Source organism: Lichenostomus cassidix, chromosome 8 (assembly GCF_008360975.1).
Source record: "Lichenostomus cassidix isolate B80296 chromosome 8, HeHo_3.0, whole genome shotgun sequence".
Taxonomy (NCBI): domain Eukaryota; kingdom Metazoa; phylum Chordata; class Aves; order Passeriformes; family Meliphagidae; genus Lichenostomus; species Lichenostomus cassidix.
The window spans coordinates 9639777-9658756 of NC_139489.1; the positions used below are offsets into that span (position 1 = coordinate 9639777).

The 18980-nt window shown below is 44.8% G+C and overlaps 1 protein-coding gene across 2 annotated transcripts in view; it reads left to right on the forward strand.

The window, feature by feature from the left end:
* Positions 1-666: 666 nt before the first annotated feature.
* ERI3 (ERI1 exoribonuclease family member 3) overlaps positions 667-18980 on the forward strand; it is a 129762-nt gene continuing 111448 nt past the window's right edge. The window contains exons 1-2 of one of the 2 annotated variants that reach the window (XM_085067779.1): positions 667-753; positions 10348-10622. In XM_085067779.1, the coding sequence (XP_084923905.1) occupies positions 10371-10622 (252 nt within the window). In that variant the 5' untranslated portion in view covers positions 667-753; positions 10348-10370. The other variant, XM_085067780.1, reaches the window with a different exon arrangement.

The following is an 18980-nucleotide window of genomic DNA, read 5'->3' on the forward strand; positions in this document are numbered from 1 at the left end:
GGATCTCTGGAGACTCATCCAGTCCGATACCCTTGCCAAGGCAGGGTCACCACAGCAGGTGACACAGGAACACTTCCAGGGGGTTTGGAATGTCCCCAGAAGGGGGGAGAATCCACAGCCTCCCTGGGCAGCCTGTTCCAGTGTTCCTTGCCATGCTCTGGTAGCAGTGCTGGCTGCTGTTCCCTGCGCAGCTGGCAGGGATGGGGGCTCAGAGCCCCTGCAGAGTGTGAGAGCCAGCGAGATTTGTAATGTCCTGGCTCAGGGTGCAAGCCATGTGAGTGGGGAGGAGGTGCCACAGCTCAGGAGTGTCCAGCAAACACCAGGCACGGTGCAGACAGAGGTTTAGAATACGAGAGATGCGTGAACACAGCAGGATGGGGGCATCAGAGGATGGAGGAGGTGTCCTGAGGACACGGTGGGATGGCCCTCGGGGACACAAGGTGGGTAAGTGGTGGCCCCGGGGAAGACGAAGAGGCAGGTCGGTGGGGGGAAGATGAGGTTCCATCGGGCACGGTGGGGAAATCGGCTCCCGGGGACCCGGCGGGCACGGCGCGGCGTCGAGGCGCGGCCACGCGGCGGGGCCGACTGGCGGGAACTACGATCCCCAGCGTGCCCCGCGGTGCGGCGCGCGGCGTGCGCCTGCGCGAGGGGGCGCGGCGGGTCGGAAGCCCCGCCCCCGGCGGCGGCGGGCGGCACTGCGGTTGGGCGGCGGCGCTGCCGCTCAGCGCGGGGTCGGGGGTCAGAGTGCGGGCGGTGAGTGGCGGTGCCGGGCACTCGTGGTGCGGAGTGCGGGGCGCGGGGCCCGGCCGGGCCGGGGCGGCTCCGCCGCGGGAGTGGTGCGGGAGGCGGGCGGCGGCGCCGCCCGGCCCTGCGGGGCCCAGCCGGCGTGGGGGACCCCGCAGGCCCGGCGGAGACGTGGGGCCGCCGTGGCCCGGGGCGGGGGGTAAAGGCCCGGCGCGGAGCGGGGGCGCGGCCCGGCCCCCCGCGGCGGCGGGGCTCGAACCGGGGGCGTGGGGCGGCGGGCCCGTCTGCGGGCCGGGCGGGGCGGGGCGGGGGTGCCGCTGTGACCGGGGGCGGCCCCGGCCCGAGGGGAGGGCGCGGGGTGGCGGCGCCTCGTCCGCTCGACGCTCGGCTCGCCGGGCCCTCCGCGCCCCGGTGCGGCCCTGGTGGGAGCTCTTGAGGGTGGCGGTGGCAGCAGTCCCCCAGATCCCAGCTGGAGCGGGATCAGCTGCTGTCAGGGCTTGAGGAAGGGAAAACAGCTCGTCTGCCCAGGGGGTGGGCACAGGCTGAGCTGCAGGCAGCAGCAGCAGCGAGGATTTTTCATGTTTTGGGATGTGGAGGTTCATAGGTGGAGGTAATGAGGGAGTAGGAGGTTTGAGGTTTTTTTTTCCTTCTGTTTTTTTTACCCTGTGATATTGAACTGATCACTGGTCTCAGATCTTGAGAGTGAAGTAAACTTGAGAAAGCTTAGGAGTACGTAGTCTGTTTACTTGTTTCCTGACAGGCAGTAGGAATTTCTGCTCTTTCTCTTGCTGCTATGCTGTTACAGGTGTTTCTTCCATACTGAGATGTATGAAGAGTTGTTGTCATTTATTGCTTATGTTCTGTCTTTTACAAGTCCCGTGTGTGGTGGATATACGTGGTCATTGCTGGCCTGTTTGCTAATACATCTGACATTTGTTTTACTACTTCTTTACTTATCTAGTTCCTTTATTGAGCCTTTGGTTCCAGAGATGGTGGATTGACAGCTGCTGTTTAGTCTGAACTGTTAATATTCTTTCAGCTGCGATGCAAGGGACCAGAAAGTTTTCTAATATGTTAATGCTTGCACTGTGCCTCGGGAAGGATGAGGCATGCAGGGCTCCAGGAAGGTACATCTCAAAATCTCTTGTCCCGTCAGATGCTGTTAGCAGCTGTTTGAGGATTTTACTTGATTTCTATCTAAAGGTATAATGAATTAATTTTGTCCTGTAGTTGCTTTTGGCAACATCCTAGCATCTCATATCACTTGATATTAAAGTTGGCATTTGAACTTTTATCCAAGAATGAACTATTCTTAAATTCAGTAGTATGTTAGAAGTCCAGTTGGTTAGTCCTCACTGTGTAGGCTTGGGAAATTTGATTGCAGATGTTGTTTTTTGTTTCAGATATTTTTGTTTCTATTTTGAAGCACTGAATTCTGCCCTTTGCAACTGAATTTTCATGTTAATTTACAGTGTGGACTAAATGCTTGTTTTATTTCAAAGAGTTGTCCTGTGGCCCTTTTATGCATCTCATGTTCATATCAAACTTTGGGTTGCTCTACATGAATGGTGTGTTGAGTTTTTTGGTTTTTTTTTTTTTTGTAAAGTTAGCATGTCTAGACAGATTTGAGTGTTACCAAAATCGAAAAGAAGAAAGTAATTAAAGAATTTTTAAAAAGTGCCTGTGTGCCTGATGCTAAATAAAGAAGACCTTGGATTGAATATATACTGATAGGACCTAAAGTTTTTGTTCTGCACTTGAGATATACTTCAGTTTGCTTTCTTTAGGAGGCCTGATTACAGCTGGTTTGGTGCTTATCTTATTATGATACTGTTAACTTCGGTAAGCCTTGATTTTTTTTATTTTTTTTAACCCCCTTAACTTTTGGAACTAGAGTTCTGGAAGTTCTAGAGTTCACTTAAACTTGTGAATTATTTACACTTCACCCTGTCCCTGTGTCAGTCCTGTGGCCACCTGCAGTGAAGGGCCCCAAGGCTGTAGAGTGCAGGTGTGGTGACATCCAGGTAAATGGTGCAGCACTGCCTGCTGTGCCTGGGCTTACAGGAGAGCATGGAAGGCTATAAGCAAGTGTGCTGTTGTCACAAGTCTGCCCTTGGATCTGAAGAAGGTATTTTTGCTAGAAATGGTCATGCTGAGACTCCTGGTGTTTCATTCTAGTAGTGATGAGCTGACAACATACCAGCATGATGCCATGGCAAGCCAGGGAGTGAGGAGAGAACTGGACAAGTTGTGGCTGTCAAAGCATAACCTAGAGCAGAGGTGCTGGCTGTGCTTGGGACCATTTGGACAATTTCCCTTCCCTAAGAGAAGTTATCTCAGCTGGCCAGAGGCCAGCTTAAAAGTTACGTTCTCCCTAGATATTTTGTGCAGGTAAAGATACTTATCTTCCAACAAATAAAAAGGGTTTTTTTATTTCAGCTGTATATGTTACAATCTTTTTTTTTCTTGTGGTTGAATATTAGGGTCAACATCTTCCTTGGTGAATTTTGTGGGCTGAGATTGGGTTGTGTGGAAACCATACCCCATTGTAGCTGCAACCCTTCTTGGAGCCTTTGCCGTTATACCAGGACAGAGCTTTGCCAGAGTATTGGCTTTCTTTTAACACTTTCGGAGTTCATTTGTAAATATAAGAAGTTACCAGTGTCTTGAGCAATGCAAATCTTGTCTCCCTGAATGTAGACTGAGATTCATTTGACCCTCTCAGGTGTTAACCTTCGTTTTTCAGAAAACAAAGGTGTGCAGCTCTGTAAGTGGTTTGAACAACTGTGACATTCATGTGTATGAAAATGAAGTAATTATGCATGCCAGATTCCATTAAACAAAGGGTAGCCTGCTATGTCTCCTTTCCACTAAATTAGGCCAATATGCAATAGTAGCTTTTACTGACTAGATGTGTAGTAGCTACAGATCTCTAGCTTCTGGCATTGGGAGCTGTGCTGAGGATTGAGAGCACTGAAGTGTCATAAGTTTCAGAACTTGCCTCAAAGACCAGGGCTGGGAAAGTTTGAATGAAAATTAAGACGTGTTCTTTTTTGACAGCGAATGGATTGACCATTGGAACAAGCTGTCTGAAGGTAGTGGGGAGCCTCCATTCTTCATGCTGCAATGCAAGGCCAAAAACTTTTCTGAAAGATGTTCAAGCCTTTGGGCTTGAGTTAGGAGATGGAAACTATGGCCAGCATTACACGAGGTTCAGACAGGAAGGTCTGATAGGCTTTGTGAATTCCAGTTTAATGTGTCTGTGCTGCTAGAGCCAAGATACCGTCTCCATTTGCTGCAAAGTGCCACATCACCTCAGGTGTCTCTGTCCTAGTCTGAGTACATGGTTTGAGTTGCTGAGCTGACCAGCAGCTGCAGCTCCCAGTGGCTCATCTCCCTCCTGCTTCTGCCAGTGCGTGCCCATCCTCTTCTTTGAGTTTTGGTGTTCATCCAGCCTGGCCCTGAGCTAATTCGTTGCACTAAACCAGCCGGAAACTATCTTGTTTTAATTGTGTTTTACTCTGGCTGTGTTAGTCCTTTTATAGGTTCCTGTGGTTGAATCAGCTCACAGAAGGGCCAGACAAGCTCGGGAACTGGTGTAACGTAATCAGCAGGAGAGTAAGACTGAGAGGGAAGGACAGGCCTGCCTCCTTTTGGCCTCCCAGATGTATTGGCTTGGTTAACCTCATTTTCTGTAGTTTCATACTGGTGCATTTTCTTATGGCTCCCAGGCAGAACCAGGAGACTAGACTGGAGAATTTTTGGTTTGATCCTGTGCAACTGTTCTTTTCCTTAATGGCAAATCTGTTCTTTCTCTGCGGCTTTTGCTGTATGCGTCCCTGTTATTGCTTCTTTGTTTTAATTTTTGTTCTTTCCTTTCTCTACATTTCTTCTAAGTGACCAGTCCTTTGCTGTGTGGAACTTCTTCAGACTCCAGCTTAGACCCATTTGCTCACCTGCAGTTACTCTTGGAGAAAGTTTAAAAATACACAGCAAAGCCTGTCTTAGGAGACCAGTCAAGGAGCTGACGAAAGTGGGTTGCCTAGCAGAGGTGGCCTAATAAAATTGGAGTGGAATTGTACTGTGCATCTTTGGGACGTCTTCTGGGTGGTCTGTTCAGACAAGTTCGTGTCCTGCTGGTGTGGAGTCTCATGTGGGTTTCACTGTGTTGTCAAGTGAACTGAGATGTGTTTGTTTCCCAGCCTTGTAGGGTGCCATAGCTCCAGCAAGTGCTTCCCTAAGTAATCAGCGCCTTCGGCCTCGCACATTGTGATCTCACAAGCCATCGCGTCTGTGATGTCACAATGGAAGAGATTCTGGTGCTCTGACATGTGTGGTCGTGCCTTTGACAAATCAGCCAAGGAACCCAGCGGGAAGAATGAGCTCAAGAAATGGGAGAGAGCCAACAGTACCCTCCATCCTTTAGTCAGCCCTTTCCATGTTCACTTATCTCTTCCATAGTGACCATACAGAGGGAAACCACTGCCTGTATAGGGTGAACTATTTTTTTCAGTTGACCTACCAAGATGCATGTTTCTCCCAGATGAGCAGTTGCCCAACTTTCCTCCTGTAACCCTCATTCTTTTCTGTTGTTTCCCTCACTTGTATTGGTTCTAATTTTAGACTGTAAGTTCTTGAGAACAGGGACCTCCTCATCTGTAGTGGGAAGAGCCTGGGTTAAATTGTGGAGTGCTGTAAAAACAAAATAATGGATGCCAAGTTGTATCTGAGCTGAGTAATGATGGGGCAGCATATAGACATGCCATGACGCTACAAATCTTCCAAAACACAGGCGTGGTTGTCTAGCAGTGCTGGAAACAAACCAGCCAAACATGAAGGGAGTGCAGCCATGGAAGTGTACTGTTCTCATGTTTAAGTGATGATACTGTGAGGTTAACAAATTAAAGAAGCAAATTCACCTGTCTAAAGTTGTGTTACTTTATTAAACAGTTCTAAAAGCTTTGTCTTTTGTTATTTGTTTTACTTTATGTATTTTTTTTTGCAAGTTTGAACTGTGAGAGTGGATAAGCTGGTCTTGTTCATAGTCTCTTGTTTCCTGCCTCACAGGCTAGCCAGGTGCTGTAATTTTTTGGACTGTAGTTCATCTAATGAAATATTTGGGTTTAGGTTAAGGTTGATTAAAAAAACCCATGAGTTATCTCTATTGTTCTTCAGTTATATCTTCACATAAGTGAAATATGGGCTCACATTTGACCTCTGAGTATGCATTTGAACAGCTACCAAAATTGAAGTCCTGCATTTTTTGTTATACTGTGTTCCAGGTGTTGCTAAATGTATGCAATTTTGTCCTACAGAAAGCATCTCTATTACCCTACCTTTTTTTCCTCCATAATTTAATAAAATAGACAAACCTGACTTACGTTTTTGATTGGTTTTGGTTGTTCTAGCCTGGAGTTCAGTTGTCTGTTGGAGGCCAGGAGTCACAGCTGCCCCTACCTAGGCTTTGGACAAATAATAAACAGAAGCATTTTACTCCCAGAGCTTGATTGCTTTTATTTTTTAATTTCAGTTTGTCTTGTAGTTTAGATTAGTGGGGGGTTTTCTTGTTTGTTTGTTTATTTTGTGATATGGTGGAGGGCTGTCTTGCCATAGCAAAGTAATTTAGCATGTAAGTGAAGTATCTCATAAAATGTAATTTCTTGTGTCAGCCCTCCAGTGTGAAGTCAGGTATTGTCTTCCTGTCCCCTCCCTACTCAGTTTATCAAACTGGACAGTGGAGGGGAATATTTTGGGCTTAAAGGCAAACTGTGATTTTAATTAGACATAGTTTTAAAAAGCTCATATTTATGTTATGTGCCAGGAGCCATTAAGCTCAAGTTCGTAGGCTAATTTGTCTTGCCATTGATGAATTTGAATCCTCGAGCATGTGTGGTACACATCTCTGTGGCTTTTGGGCTGTCCTGGAGGCAGGGGACAGCACTTGTAATGCCCTGCTGGCTCTTGTCACCAGCATTCTTCACGTGGCAGGAGTTCCTTATCTTATTCCTTGCCACTTTGGTTGTCCCTAAGCAAGTTTCCCAGTAGGAAGCCTGGTGTGCAACAGCCGCCAGTGCAGATTCTCCACTTTGCACTCAGTGGGGCCCCTGGCAAAGCTGGTGGCTACAGCTGGCATTTGCCTTTCTCTTGGCTTTCCTTACTTACTGATGATCAAACTGTCATGCTTTAGTACCATGTGCTTGGACTGCTAAAGAAGCAAGAGCTGTGGTCAGCCGGAGCTTTTCTTGATACCTGTAGCTGATGCCCAGAAAACTTTTTTTTTTAATTACATTTAAAATATAGTTGCTGATTTTAGGCAGTACTGTCACATGGGACACACACAGTTATACAGCATAGAACACAAACTTTATCTTCCAGCTGAAACCCACCACATATGGCCATTTCCTGTCTTACTGGGTGTAGCAAATGTAAAGTGCTGTCACATTTTCCTAGGTCTGTGTACAATCTGTCAAAATAATTCCTGAGGTCCAACCTCAGTTCATGGTTCCATTACATTTCATACATATCTGTGAGGAATTTGAGCTGGTTGATATGAAATATTAACCTAGTAGGGTTGACTGCCAGATGTGACAGCTTGCACTGTCTGAGATTATAATCTGATCCTGTGTGTATAAGAAATATATATGTGGTGTTTTATGTAGGTTTGGAAATGGAATCACTGAACATGTGGATTTATATGGCTAGAGCTGGGTTTTTAATTTTTGAAGCTGCATTGCTTGCATCATTTTCTGTTGGAAAAACAACACAGGATAATTACTAGCGCTTTGCATTGTCATAGCCATTACAAATGCTTTACATGACTTCTAATAAAGTGTGTTTGCTCACCAGCTATCTTGTGCTCTGAGGCTCTCTGACCTTGCCAAAGAAGATGATGTGAGGTCTTCCCAGGGCACGCAGAGCAGTGGCTGGGTAAACATACCGTTAAAACTTCATTTGGCTGAAGGTGCAGTGTTTGCAGTGGGGCTGCCCTTATTTGTATGCTGCCTGTGTAGGGAAATCGGCATGCAATACCCCACTCATGCACCTTTGTTCGGAGCACTGCTCCCTCTGCTACATGGGAAAGTGGGGAGGGATGCTGCTTTTAGGATGGGGAGCCTGACCCTGTTGTTAGACCACTGCAGAAGTCGTTAGTGTAAAGAGGCACTGGATGTTGGCTGTTGTTTCCCTGTGCTGAGGTCACACGGTACCTGTGTGACACTGACCTGCCGTGCCAGGGTCTGGCGTGGTGCTGCTGTGTCTGTAGGGACATGCCTGAATCCTGCCAAGGTGACTGCTTTACCTTTTGACATGTGGATTCAGTGGCTTGGGAACCTCTGTGCCACTATGTGTAGTGCAACCCAGGCTGAAGATTTGTGGGGTCCATGTCAGATACCCTGGTCTTGCCAGTTAAGATACATTAGAGATATTGCTGTGGCTGGGTGGATAATCCATCTTTTATTGCCTGTTTTTGATATAGGGGTTGAAGCCTGCCTACTTCCCTCACTCTGTGTATTTTACTTCATGCAGTAGGCTAAAGACCAGGCTTTCCTGCAACTAATTTACAAGCTGCTTTATTCTGAGAGATTATATTGGTTGTGATGGGCCTTTAGATTCATAGTAGCTTGAAGATTTAAAGCATGTATACCTTAAATAGCTCTTATCTGGCACATGTTAGAAGTAAATATAACTAACTTCTATTTGACTGTAATGCATTTATGAATGACAGCCAAAGCTGTAGATGGAAAGGCAATAATTACAACTGAGCCCCTTTAAAATGAATGCCATGCTGGGCTCTTCTTTTTTTGTTTTACAACTTGTGTTCTCAGTTTTTGAGGTACCTGCTGCCTGGCACACTGCTTTGATAAAGCAATCACCTTCAACACACGAAAGTCTTAAGGCAAGTCTTAAGATGCCTTATGCATCCTAAGGCATGGAGGATGCATGTATGCCATGGATTTGGCAGAGTGGGCACTGGCTCAGTCTTAAACATCTCAACTCTGATTTTTGCCTTTCACTCAAAACCTTGGAAAGGGAAGGTTACCAAATGTGTGTTTACTCGAAGCACACAACCTGCTTAGCTGCAATTATCTCCTAATCTGGTCCTTCCAAGTTCCTCTGGTCTCGCAGGTAAATACAGATTTAGCTGTTATTCAAGGCATATTATTTACCTCATTAAGTGTGTGTTTTGGCACGTGCATTATTTACCTGATGGACTAACGGATGGGAGAGAGCAAATGCTGTCCTTTGTGCAAACAGTGACTTTGTTCACGAGCAGCGAGTCCTCATTTTGCCGAGCCCATTTTGTCTCCCTGTCTCACAGTGGGTGCTTCCAGCCCTTCACAGCAGACCAAAAAGCCAGCACAGGTGTGGGGGGGCTGTGCTCATAAAAAGGCAGGTGGGTTGCATGTCATGTGATGGAGTTCTTCCCAGAGACATGAGCAGTGGGACCAGCTGTGGGGATAGATGTAAATATCTATGTAGCAAGATGTGTCTGTGTGTATATTTGTTTGTGTGTGTGTGTGTGTATTTGTATATGTATTTACACGCACACATCTATATACACTTACACAGTTAGAGTGGATACTCATGTCCTCATTCAAGAGGACTGAGTTGGTGCAATTTTCTTGTTTTGTGATCAGTCCCTGTACCCAGCTTTGTAACACCCTGACTTGGGCTTGAATGCTCATCCCTGTAGACCTACTAACAGCCCTGAGGCTGACCCTTCTTGGATAGTGACAATTCTGCCAGCTTTTTCCTGCAAAGTTTTGAAAGAAAAAGAGTAGGAGGGGAAATCCAGGTAGTCCCACATGGATAATGCCATTTATTAAATAGCATTTGTTAAATAGAAGCATCAAAAGGTGATGGCTGAGTGAAGTATTTCTTTGGGAAGGAGGTTGTAACCTCTAGAGTCCTGCTTGCATTTTACCGTTCCTGCAGTTCTTGGGTGTGGTTAGTTGAACTGATACCCTCCTCCGAGAAATACGTGAAGTAAGAAATGGAGTGTAGCACTAAAAGCACATCTCTGAGAAACCTTGTATGCAGAGCAAATGAGAACTTCTCTGGGGAGGAGCCCTCCAGCCACCAGCCACTTGGATTTATAATGAAAGTGCACTGTTTTTGTGCAACTGACAGATGTTTCAGGGCCAGGCTGTTTGGATGAGTTGTAGTGTTGGTATGTGCATTGGTGTATTTTAATTTTTACCCTATGTCAGAAACTGCAATTTATATGAAAAGAGGAAAGGCCTCAGGAGTTTCAATGGGGCTTACATCAGATTTTCTATGTTTTAGTTGGTTTGTGTTGTGTTCTGCTATAATGAGTTCAGCAGTGGGGTGTGATCTGATGCCTGGAGCCATGACTCTTGTGTATCTCATAGTTCTTAATTTGGAGTCGTTTGTAGAGGTTAATTTTCAGTTGCTTATGACACCTTAAGCTCATTCCAAATGTCACTGCTTGTGCTTAGAGCGGGTTACTGTGTTACTTCAGGCTTTCGATGCTGAAACCTCCACTGGGAAGCACAAAGGAAATCCCGGTCAGAGGAGGACAATGAACAGATACAGGCAGAGATGAGATGTATGTGTGCATGAGTAACATGAGTCTCTCTTCAGTTTCAGATGCCTCTGGATGTTCAATGATAGCACTTCTCCATACTGGAGCAGCAAAGTTTCCCCAAAACTTACTTTCAAGGGCAAGACAAGCTGTGTCCCTCCTCCTCCCAGCTGGTGTTCTCAAAGGGTTCAGCTCCATCATAAGCAGGAAACTGGCGTCCCACGGCTTTGGAGCTTCCATGGCAGCAATGTCATCCTTCCCTCCACAGAGATATCACTACTTCTTAGTGCTGGATTTTGAGGCTACATGTGATAAACCGCAGATTCATCCTCAGGTAAATAGTTAATCCTGTTAGTTACTGCCTTGCAAGTTGCTGCTGCTCTTGTGAGAGGTAAAAGGAAAAAGCACAGTGCTGGCTCACTGATTTCTTCTGGTGTGTCCCACCTCCTTTCTGTTGCTGCCTCTCCAGGGCTCTTGCCAGTCACCTGCAGTCTCAGGAGCAATGCCAGGACTCTTTGGTGGTAATGAATGAAGGAGTCTGATATGCATCAAGGAAGTGACAATTCTTGTGTTATTGAAAACATCTTTGAGTCATGTATACTTGTCATTTGTCTGAATTGGGAAGGATCTAAAAGTTTTTGGCTGGAAACTTGCTTTAATAGATGGCAGCCGTGTTTGATTCTGCAAGGAAAAAAGCTGCTGGTAGTGAACAGCTTTAGGAAAAGAATATTTTGAATGATGGGAATATGTGCAACATAGTGGTATTTCTAAGCAGAGAAGAGCAACAGTTTTTAGATAATTTCAGCAAGATCATATATCTTGCCTGGATGTTAACTGGAGTGTAATGAGGAAGAGTTTAGCTTCAGAGAGATCTTCCAGTGCTCTACCAGTTGAGACATGTAGGGTTCCAGATGAAGTACAGAGCTTTTTCTGTAGACAGTTCTTCCATAGTAGTGTAGAGCAGATTAGTAAAAATATTCTGAGCTTTCAGCAGGATGGGCCCTAGGTTTTCAACTGGAAAAATGTACTAAATATTAAAACCCCCTAATATTAGGTTGATAGTGAGCAAACAGAATTTCTGAGTCTAAAGTGAACTCACCCTCCTCTGCCAAGCAGTTGGTCTGCATGTGTTGCTGGTAATACCTGGATTGGGTCAAAATAACTTCCTTTTGCTTTGTTTTGACTATCTGAAAGGCTTAAGCCGTTTTCAGTGTGGTGTCTCATTACTGAAGTGACTCTATGCAGTGTGTTCATTTCCCACTGCAGCTGTGGTTCCCCTTGCACTTGTCCTAACAAAGGGTTGCTGCAAGTTGCCATCGAACTTGACTCCTCTCTTCCCCAGTAGTGCCTTGGTGGGTGCTGCCTGCCCTTCATGTTTCTTGAAAAATGGATAGCAAATTCCCTGCTCTTTTGCTGGCTCTTTGTGGGAGGCTGTTGTGGCTCTGCATCCAGTTCTGCTAGCAGGCTCTTAACTGCTCTCCAAGTGAGATGTCAGGCTATTTCCTGCATGCTCCGCCTCGGGTACACAGACCTGTCAAAGCTGTAAATTGGATCTACCTTGTCCCTTTGGATATGGGTTTGGTCTGTGCACATTTTGATGCAAAACCATGATGCATGTGGAGCTAGTTTACAGCTGGCAGTAAAAAGGAGCATGAGTGGAATATGATTACTACTGTTTTAAGGAGCTTTGTCCCCAAGTCCTTGCCAGGGAAAGTAATGGTCTGGGCCAATGCAGATCTGCTATATATTTTGTTGGTGAGATAGCACCTTTAAGGTGGATATGTTCTTCAGTGTTATTTTTCCAGTCTGCTGTGTTCAGTGCCTGTCTGTGTCATATAATGTGTGGAAAGGGCTGTCAGTCCCTCACATCCTCACCAACAAATTAGTTTGACAAATGAAGAAATTACTTTTGCTGCATGGAGCTCAATGTATCTGTAAAGGCTGAAGGTGCCTGCCAAAATCAGTAAACTTTATAAAAGGAGGCTTAGCTGGTGTCCTTACCCACCTCTTACCTCTTTGCTGACCAGCATGGCTTTTGTCCTCTTCACTGCTAGACTGTATGTCATGGTGAGCAAACTGTGCCATGCATTTCAGCAATGTTTTCTGCAAAGTTTTAGTGACAGGATCTTTCACTGCAGGATTGATAGGTTTTGGAGGTTTGGTCTGAGGTCAGACCTGGTATCTAGAAATCGTCAGGTGCTGATCCTCACTGAGATCCTGATAATTTTTCTGCTTTTATTTTAATACATGCAAAATAGAAGTGTAGATACAATGAAATTCAAATACATTGGGATTTGATGAGGACGCTGCGTATGTAGATCTAAGCTAAGCTGTGGTACACGTTACTTTAAGTGGATAGGAATAGCTGTAAATTTAGCCAGCTCAGCCTAAAAGTCTTGCAAGAGTTCACTTGCCACCATACAGCACATTTCTCACTAACTGCTCTTGGAATTACTCTGGCTTCTTACAAGAAACTACTGAAAGAGGTGTCTTTTTATCTACACTAGGATGTGTGAGTGCCACATCTGCTCCCCCTCCTGTTGTATTTACTCATGCTCCTCTGTAACAGGCAGCCTTGCTGGCTTTATCCCTGGGGAAGTCCTTCATGCTCATTCGTGAGCCCTGAAGACCCCTTCATTTCCATTCCCTTTCACATTCCCTGATCTCTCTCTGAGGTCTCATGGTATGGCCTCTGTAATGGGGATCAAGGAGGGTCAAGGACAGTGGTATTCCTCTGGGAAGCCATCTGCATTGTGGCTGCAGTGGCTGGGACTGCTGGCTGAGTGCCTTGTGGCTGCTGCCCTGTGCTTTATCTCTCACTCCTGGGTTGGACATCGAGGGTCCTTCATGTCCCTGCCCTGCACCCACAAAGGAGCTGGAGCATCCTTGTAGCCCTGACTTCTGTCAGCTTTCAGCAGATACACCCCTCCATCAAAGTGCTTGTTTATATACACATAGAAACCGTTTAGCTTTATTGGTTTTCTGGATGTATTCATGAATAATGGGACCATCCCAGAGAGAAAAGAAGGTGTGGGGGGGTTTAACTGCACTGTCTGTGTCATGTAGTGTTTTAGCCAGCCAGAGGTCATTAGGGGTTGGCAGTAAGAGATGTTTATGGCTGGCCTCTCGCATCTCTTTAAAGCTTACCTTGTGCCTTTGGAATGTGATCCGAAGCCCAGTGGGGTCAGTTGGGAGCTGTCATTCTGCGGAGGTCGGTGGACCCTGAACCATGGTGGTGTTTATCATTTTTCAGCTCTGAGTTTTTTCTTTTACTGTCTGGTAAGAGTTTATAAGTACCTTCTGCTTTTATACACTGTCAGCCTGTAGAGCTGGGTACTTACGGAGCTTTAGCTTCATGAGAAGATGCATTAATAAGTGGGAGTCTTGCTCTTTTGTCCCTTTGTCCTTGTAGACACCAGTGTTTATGGTGGTCAGTGCTTTCAGTGACTGTGTTAAGCAGCTCCACAGACTCAGATCTGTGGCTGCCTGTAAACTTATTTTATTAATGCAGTAAGAAGGTGTGCCTCTTTCCATCAGCAAGCCAGTTATCTTGCCTTCAACTTCAGCCGAGGGGATAAAATTATTCGTTTTAAGTGTAAAAGTCTGAATATAGAAATCAGATCTGTTCAAAGCTGAATTTGAAATTATATGATGTTAATCTCTAATCTACTAAAGCCACTTAAATGAAAATCAAATAAAACCAAGCTTTGTATGTCTGCTGCCTGGAAGTGTAAAAGAGTATCAGACCTCTGACCTGGCAGAAGGAGCTGGATCTAGGAGTTGCTAAGCTGCCAAATGAGCTTTTGGTAATGATAAAGTTGCTTTTTCTCATATCAGTCTTTTCAGGTACTTGTGTTCAGTGTCAGAGATTCACTCAAATTTGATAATCATTTGGGAACTAGAAATTTACCTCTTTCAACCTCTTTGTAAAGGAAAAGTATGAAATATTCAGATCTTCTCATTGCGGAAGAAGGTTGTGACCAGAAGAATAAATCGTTTACAGACAATGTTTCCTGTGTCCTCCTAAACAGTGCTTTTTAAATGCAAAAAGTCTTTATTTTTTTTTGTCAGTGTAGCCTAGATATTTTAAATCTGTTTAGCATGCCTTTAGATTGTTATTTTGGAAGAATTTTTAATTATAATTGCTGTCAAATGAAACTGGATATACAAATAAATACAAAACATCACTCACCATTTCAACATATAAACATAAACACTGACACTGTGACTAAACAGATGCTCAGTTACTAATTTATTTTTAAGTGTACAAACAAATCTTGATTATTGTAGTACATTTTGTGATTGGCAGAAGTGCATTAACAAATAGGAGCCAGTCTTTCTGTAAGATAATATTAAATATAAATGCAGGAGAAGGTAATGTCAGGTTCAGTCTGCATTTATTTGAGTGCTGCTGGAAAAGAGCATTACAGGTGTTTTCCCTTGAACATCCACCTTGTGGTTCCAGCTCTCAGTCAGGTGCAGCTGGAGTGGCTGTGGTGATCTGTACAGCTGCCTGTCCTGCTCCACCCACTATCTTGTTCCCACAGCAGGGACAGCTGAGTTGTGTGTGTCTGCTCCTGAGGTGCTGTGATTTATAGACTGACCTTGTAATGGGAATGGATGTTCATTGCCACCAAATTTAGGCCATATCAACAGATGTGCACTCCCTGCCAAGCTTTCTGTGTAGGGTGACTAGATAGAGGGTAAGGAAGCTGCCTTGGGAGCCACAGCTGAGGCTACTTTGTAGGAGGAATACGTCCTTGAAATCACAAACTTGCTGCAGGAGGAGGTGATGGAGGGATCACTGTTCTGCTGGAAAGCAGGCTGCAAGGTATATTCTGTGTGCTTTCCATGTAGTTTTCTGTGGAGAGTGCATCAAGACAATCCCAGCTGAAGGCCGGGATGGGAATGCAGAGGGTGTCTCACACAGTAACAGACATTGTCACTATCTTACCCGGAGGCAGGTGAAGGATGTGTGTGTGCCTGTGCCTGCCTGTTCTAGCTAGACATCTCCATGCAGCAGCTTTCTTCTTGCACTGTTTTTGTGTGGCTGTTAAGCTCAATGCATGAGAAATCACCTGCCAAAACCTTTATTGAGGATGATCATGAGTTGCTGAAAAGTAAAGAAATTCAGGCTTGTTTCCCATGGCAACTTTAACTCAGCATAAGTATTACAGTGGAATATTAATCTGCAATTACCTATGTTCATGCAGCTTAGGCTTGGGTGTAGTTTTAATTACCTTCTTCTCAATTCAGCTTTTTACAATGCTGTTTCTAGAGGAATGCTGTTAAAATTGCATGTAACACAGCGACTTAAAAGCATTTTTTTTCTTTTTACTAAAAGTATGTAAATATATATATTTATCATCTCTTTGCCAATTATGGCTGTTATTATGCCATTGTTTGTACATCAGAATGCCTTAAGTGTGACAGGAAACAGTTCATATAAGCGCCCTCTCAAATGTATTTTCCTGTTTGCATTGAGTTTTTGAACAAACTTCTTTAGGCCTTGTAGCTTTGGAAGGTTACACCGCCCCTGGCATCTCAGACCTGCATTCACCTTGCCTTGGAGACCTCCCTCATTCTCCCAGTAAGTGGGGACAACCTTGCTGTGACCCAAATCAATCTTGACAGGGCGGGTTATGACTTCAGGCAACAGAATTAGCTGTATTTATTTAAAACCTGATGAACTAGAGAACATGAACAGTTACTGAACCCAAATCTCCTGGAGAGCGCAACCATGAGACCACCAGGCAAGACGTCTGATGTATGAAGAAAGACTCAAAGCAATTTCATTTAAAGATACAAACCCAGTGTCATTATAGCAACAAGTCTAAAATACCAAGGCATTCGGCACACCATGGCTGCAGTCCTAACCTGACCTAACCTGCTCAGCTTTTGACTGGTTATTGACAGGCTGGTGAGATGACTACTTTAAAGCAATCCGTCATGTTGCCCTTTCCCTCGCAGTGTGCGGAGACCCCACATCAGTTATGCATCCCTGCCTGCAATTCCCCACCTGTGCTGTTTGAACACTGTATCCTTAGCTGTGCAAACATTACACATCGTTTAGGTGACAAGTTGCAAAGTTAAGTAGACTTGTTGTTACAGCAGAAAGTAGTTGAGTGGCAGTCACCCTGAAAAGAAAAGATCCAGGCTAGCTCAGGAATGTGCAAATCTGCTGGATCGTGTTTAAAGTTTTGTTTGCCTCTCTGTAAAGCCACTGATGAGGGCAACGTGTGCTGCTGCAAATGCTCAAACCACATGCATTTGTGAAGGGGATGGGTGTCACAGGTTTGTACATTTGCTGTGCTTGTCCTTCCACGTGCGTGGCCTTGTGCAGTTGTTGATGATCCATGTGTGCTTGCTGCTGTTTCACAGCCTCTGAGGCATGGGGAGTATTTTGCATCCCTCCCAGCATAATGTTTTAAAACCAGGCAATATTCTTCCATGGCATGGTATCCATCTAGTGCTACTTGGGGCTGGTGCTTTTTAGGCTGCTGTGGTTCCTGGGAAGAGCTTTGTGCTGTATTAAAGTGGTCTTCTCTTAGCTTTGAACGAAATCTTCCTGATGAAGAAGCAATGCAACTCAGCTCCTTTTGTGAGAAGGGCACAGGACACGCCTGAATCTTGTGGGCTTTTTCCCCTTTGTGCCAAGCTTGCTATGCAACCATCCCTGTGCTGTCTTTGTTGGTCTGTGCACTTGTTAGCTGGTGAAATAACTCTCCGTTACGTTATTTAGTTCCTCTCTGTCAGGCAGAAATGCGCTGTCATCAGCAGCTAGTTGTGATGTCTGTAAAACCCTGGGTATTCATTTACATGCACTAATGTGCCCTTTCTACCCATCCCAGATGTTTTAGTGTCGTTGGGAACATTGATCATTTGTCCTGCTCAATGTCAGGTGAAGAGGTTGGGTCTTGAAATTATGTGATAATTCTGCAGCAGGGACTGCACAGGCTGTTTGTCTGCTATAGAAAGGAGTGGATATGAAAAAGGATATAGTGTAATTGCCATCTTGCAGAGGAAAGGTAATACTTGGAAATGTGTGTACATGCTGTTTTTAACCTGGTTTGAGTGCTAAACTTCCCCCAAAGTGTCAAGCTTAGGTTGTTGTTGGCTGTGTCAGTAGAGATGTTCTGTGTAGTTAAATACGTGTCAGTAGAGCTTGAAGAAAAAAGTTGAAGTGTTGATGTCTCTCGGTCTATATTTCTCATCCCATGTGTAAAAGAGGAGAGAAATTCTGCCTGATTTTTGATGTCTGGAAAGATTAAAATAGCTTAGTGGGTTTAGTCAGGGAGAGATGATGCTGGTGGTGAGAGGTAGGAACCAGCCTGGGAGTTTTGTTCAGGATGGCAGGACAGGGATTGTGAGCCTGCTGTCAAGATTTCAGGTACAATGGCAGGCATGAAAAAAGTCCCAAGGACCACAGTAGTAAGTTCAGGAGAAAAGTGTCATTTGCAAGATGTGGATCCTTCTTTTGTTGGCCCTGTAAGAAAAGATTTGAACTGATGAAGTACTTCACTTTGGATTCCAGATTCTTTAAAAGAAAAAAAAGATACTATTTGAAGAGGGTAGAGAAGAGAATCAATGAATGTGACCAGGAGTCTGCAAAATGCAACTGTGAATGCAGACTGGATGGCATTGGAGTTCTGTTTAGTGCAGTGATGAGAGGTGTATATAAGATGAGGTCTTTGTTGCAAAAATGAGAAAGGCAATGCTCTGGCCTGTGTCTGCTGTGAGTAGGAAGAGCAGTCAGGAATTTAAACAACAGCAAGGGAAATTCAGATTAGACATTAGGAAAAACTTTCCAATGATAAGACTAATGAAACAGGAGGACAGAATGCCTGGGGAGTGTGTGAGTCTCTCTTATTGGAGTCGGTAAAAACAGCCTAGACAAAGTCAGAAATTATTTAGGGGGTGATGATGCTGCCCTCAGGCAGGTGCATGGACTAGATGTCTCTTTTAAAGCTGAAGCTCCTGGAGGCATGTGATTAGATGGGGATTTCAGCTTCTATTAAAGAAAGAGAAATGGTCTCTCACCCTCAGAGTTGTAAGGAAGCTCTGGGAAATAAGAGCCATGTTTGATGTCAGTGCAGAACCCAAAATGCAACTCAAAATTTATCTTTGAGGAAATCCAGCCTTTTACATTGGGCTTCAGTGCTTGAATGTTGGGAGTAGGCAGTGAGATTCACCTGAGATTGGGGGAAGAAGAAACATTGGATATTCAATGGTCAGGCAGCAAAATTCTTCTTCTCATCATCTTATCCCCATGTTTCATAATTTTCCCATATTCCTTCCAGTTCTGTGGTGTTTTGTTTCTGATATGTATTTCCCTTTGTGCTTTTCTGGGATGTAGTAGTTGTTTTAAATGTATCAAATTGTTAGGTGTGTACATATGTGTATTTTAAGCTAGGTAGCTATGGAAAAAAGAAATGTGGATGTCAGCTGCTTCCCCAAAGACCTTTTGACAGGTTTAATCAGTACACAGAGTAACTTAGCTGGGACTGAAGTGCTGAGAGACTCTGCGCTGTGTGTGCAGGCAGACATCCTTTGGAAAGCCAGCATAGCCCTGATTCAGCAGAAGTCCTGCTGTCCCCCACTGGAGAGGTGTTGCCTTTATGATACTTGTTTTGGTTAGTTTAATAAAAATTTAGAAGTAGGGAAAAGACCTATGAGGTCATCTTGGTTACTG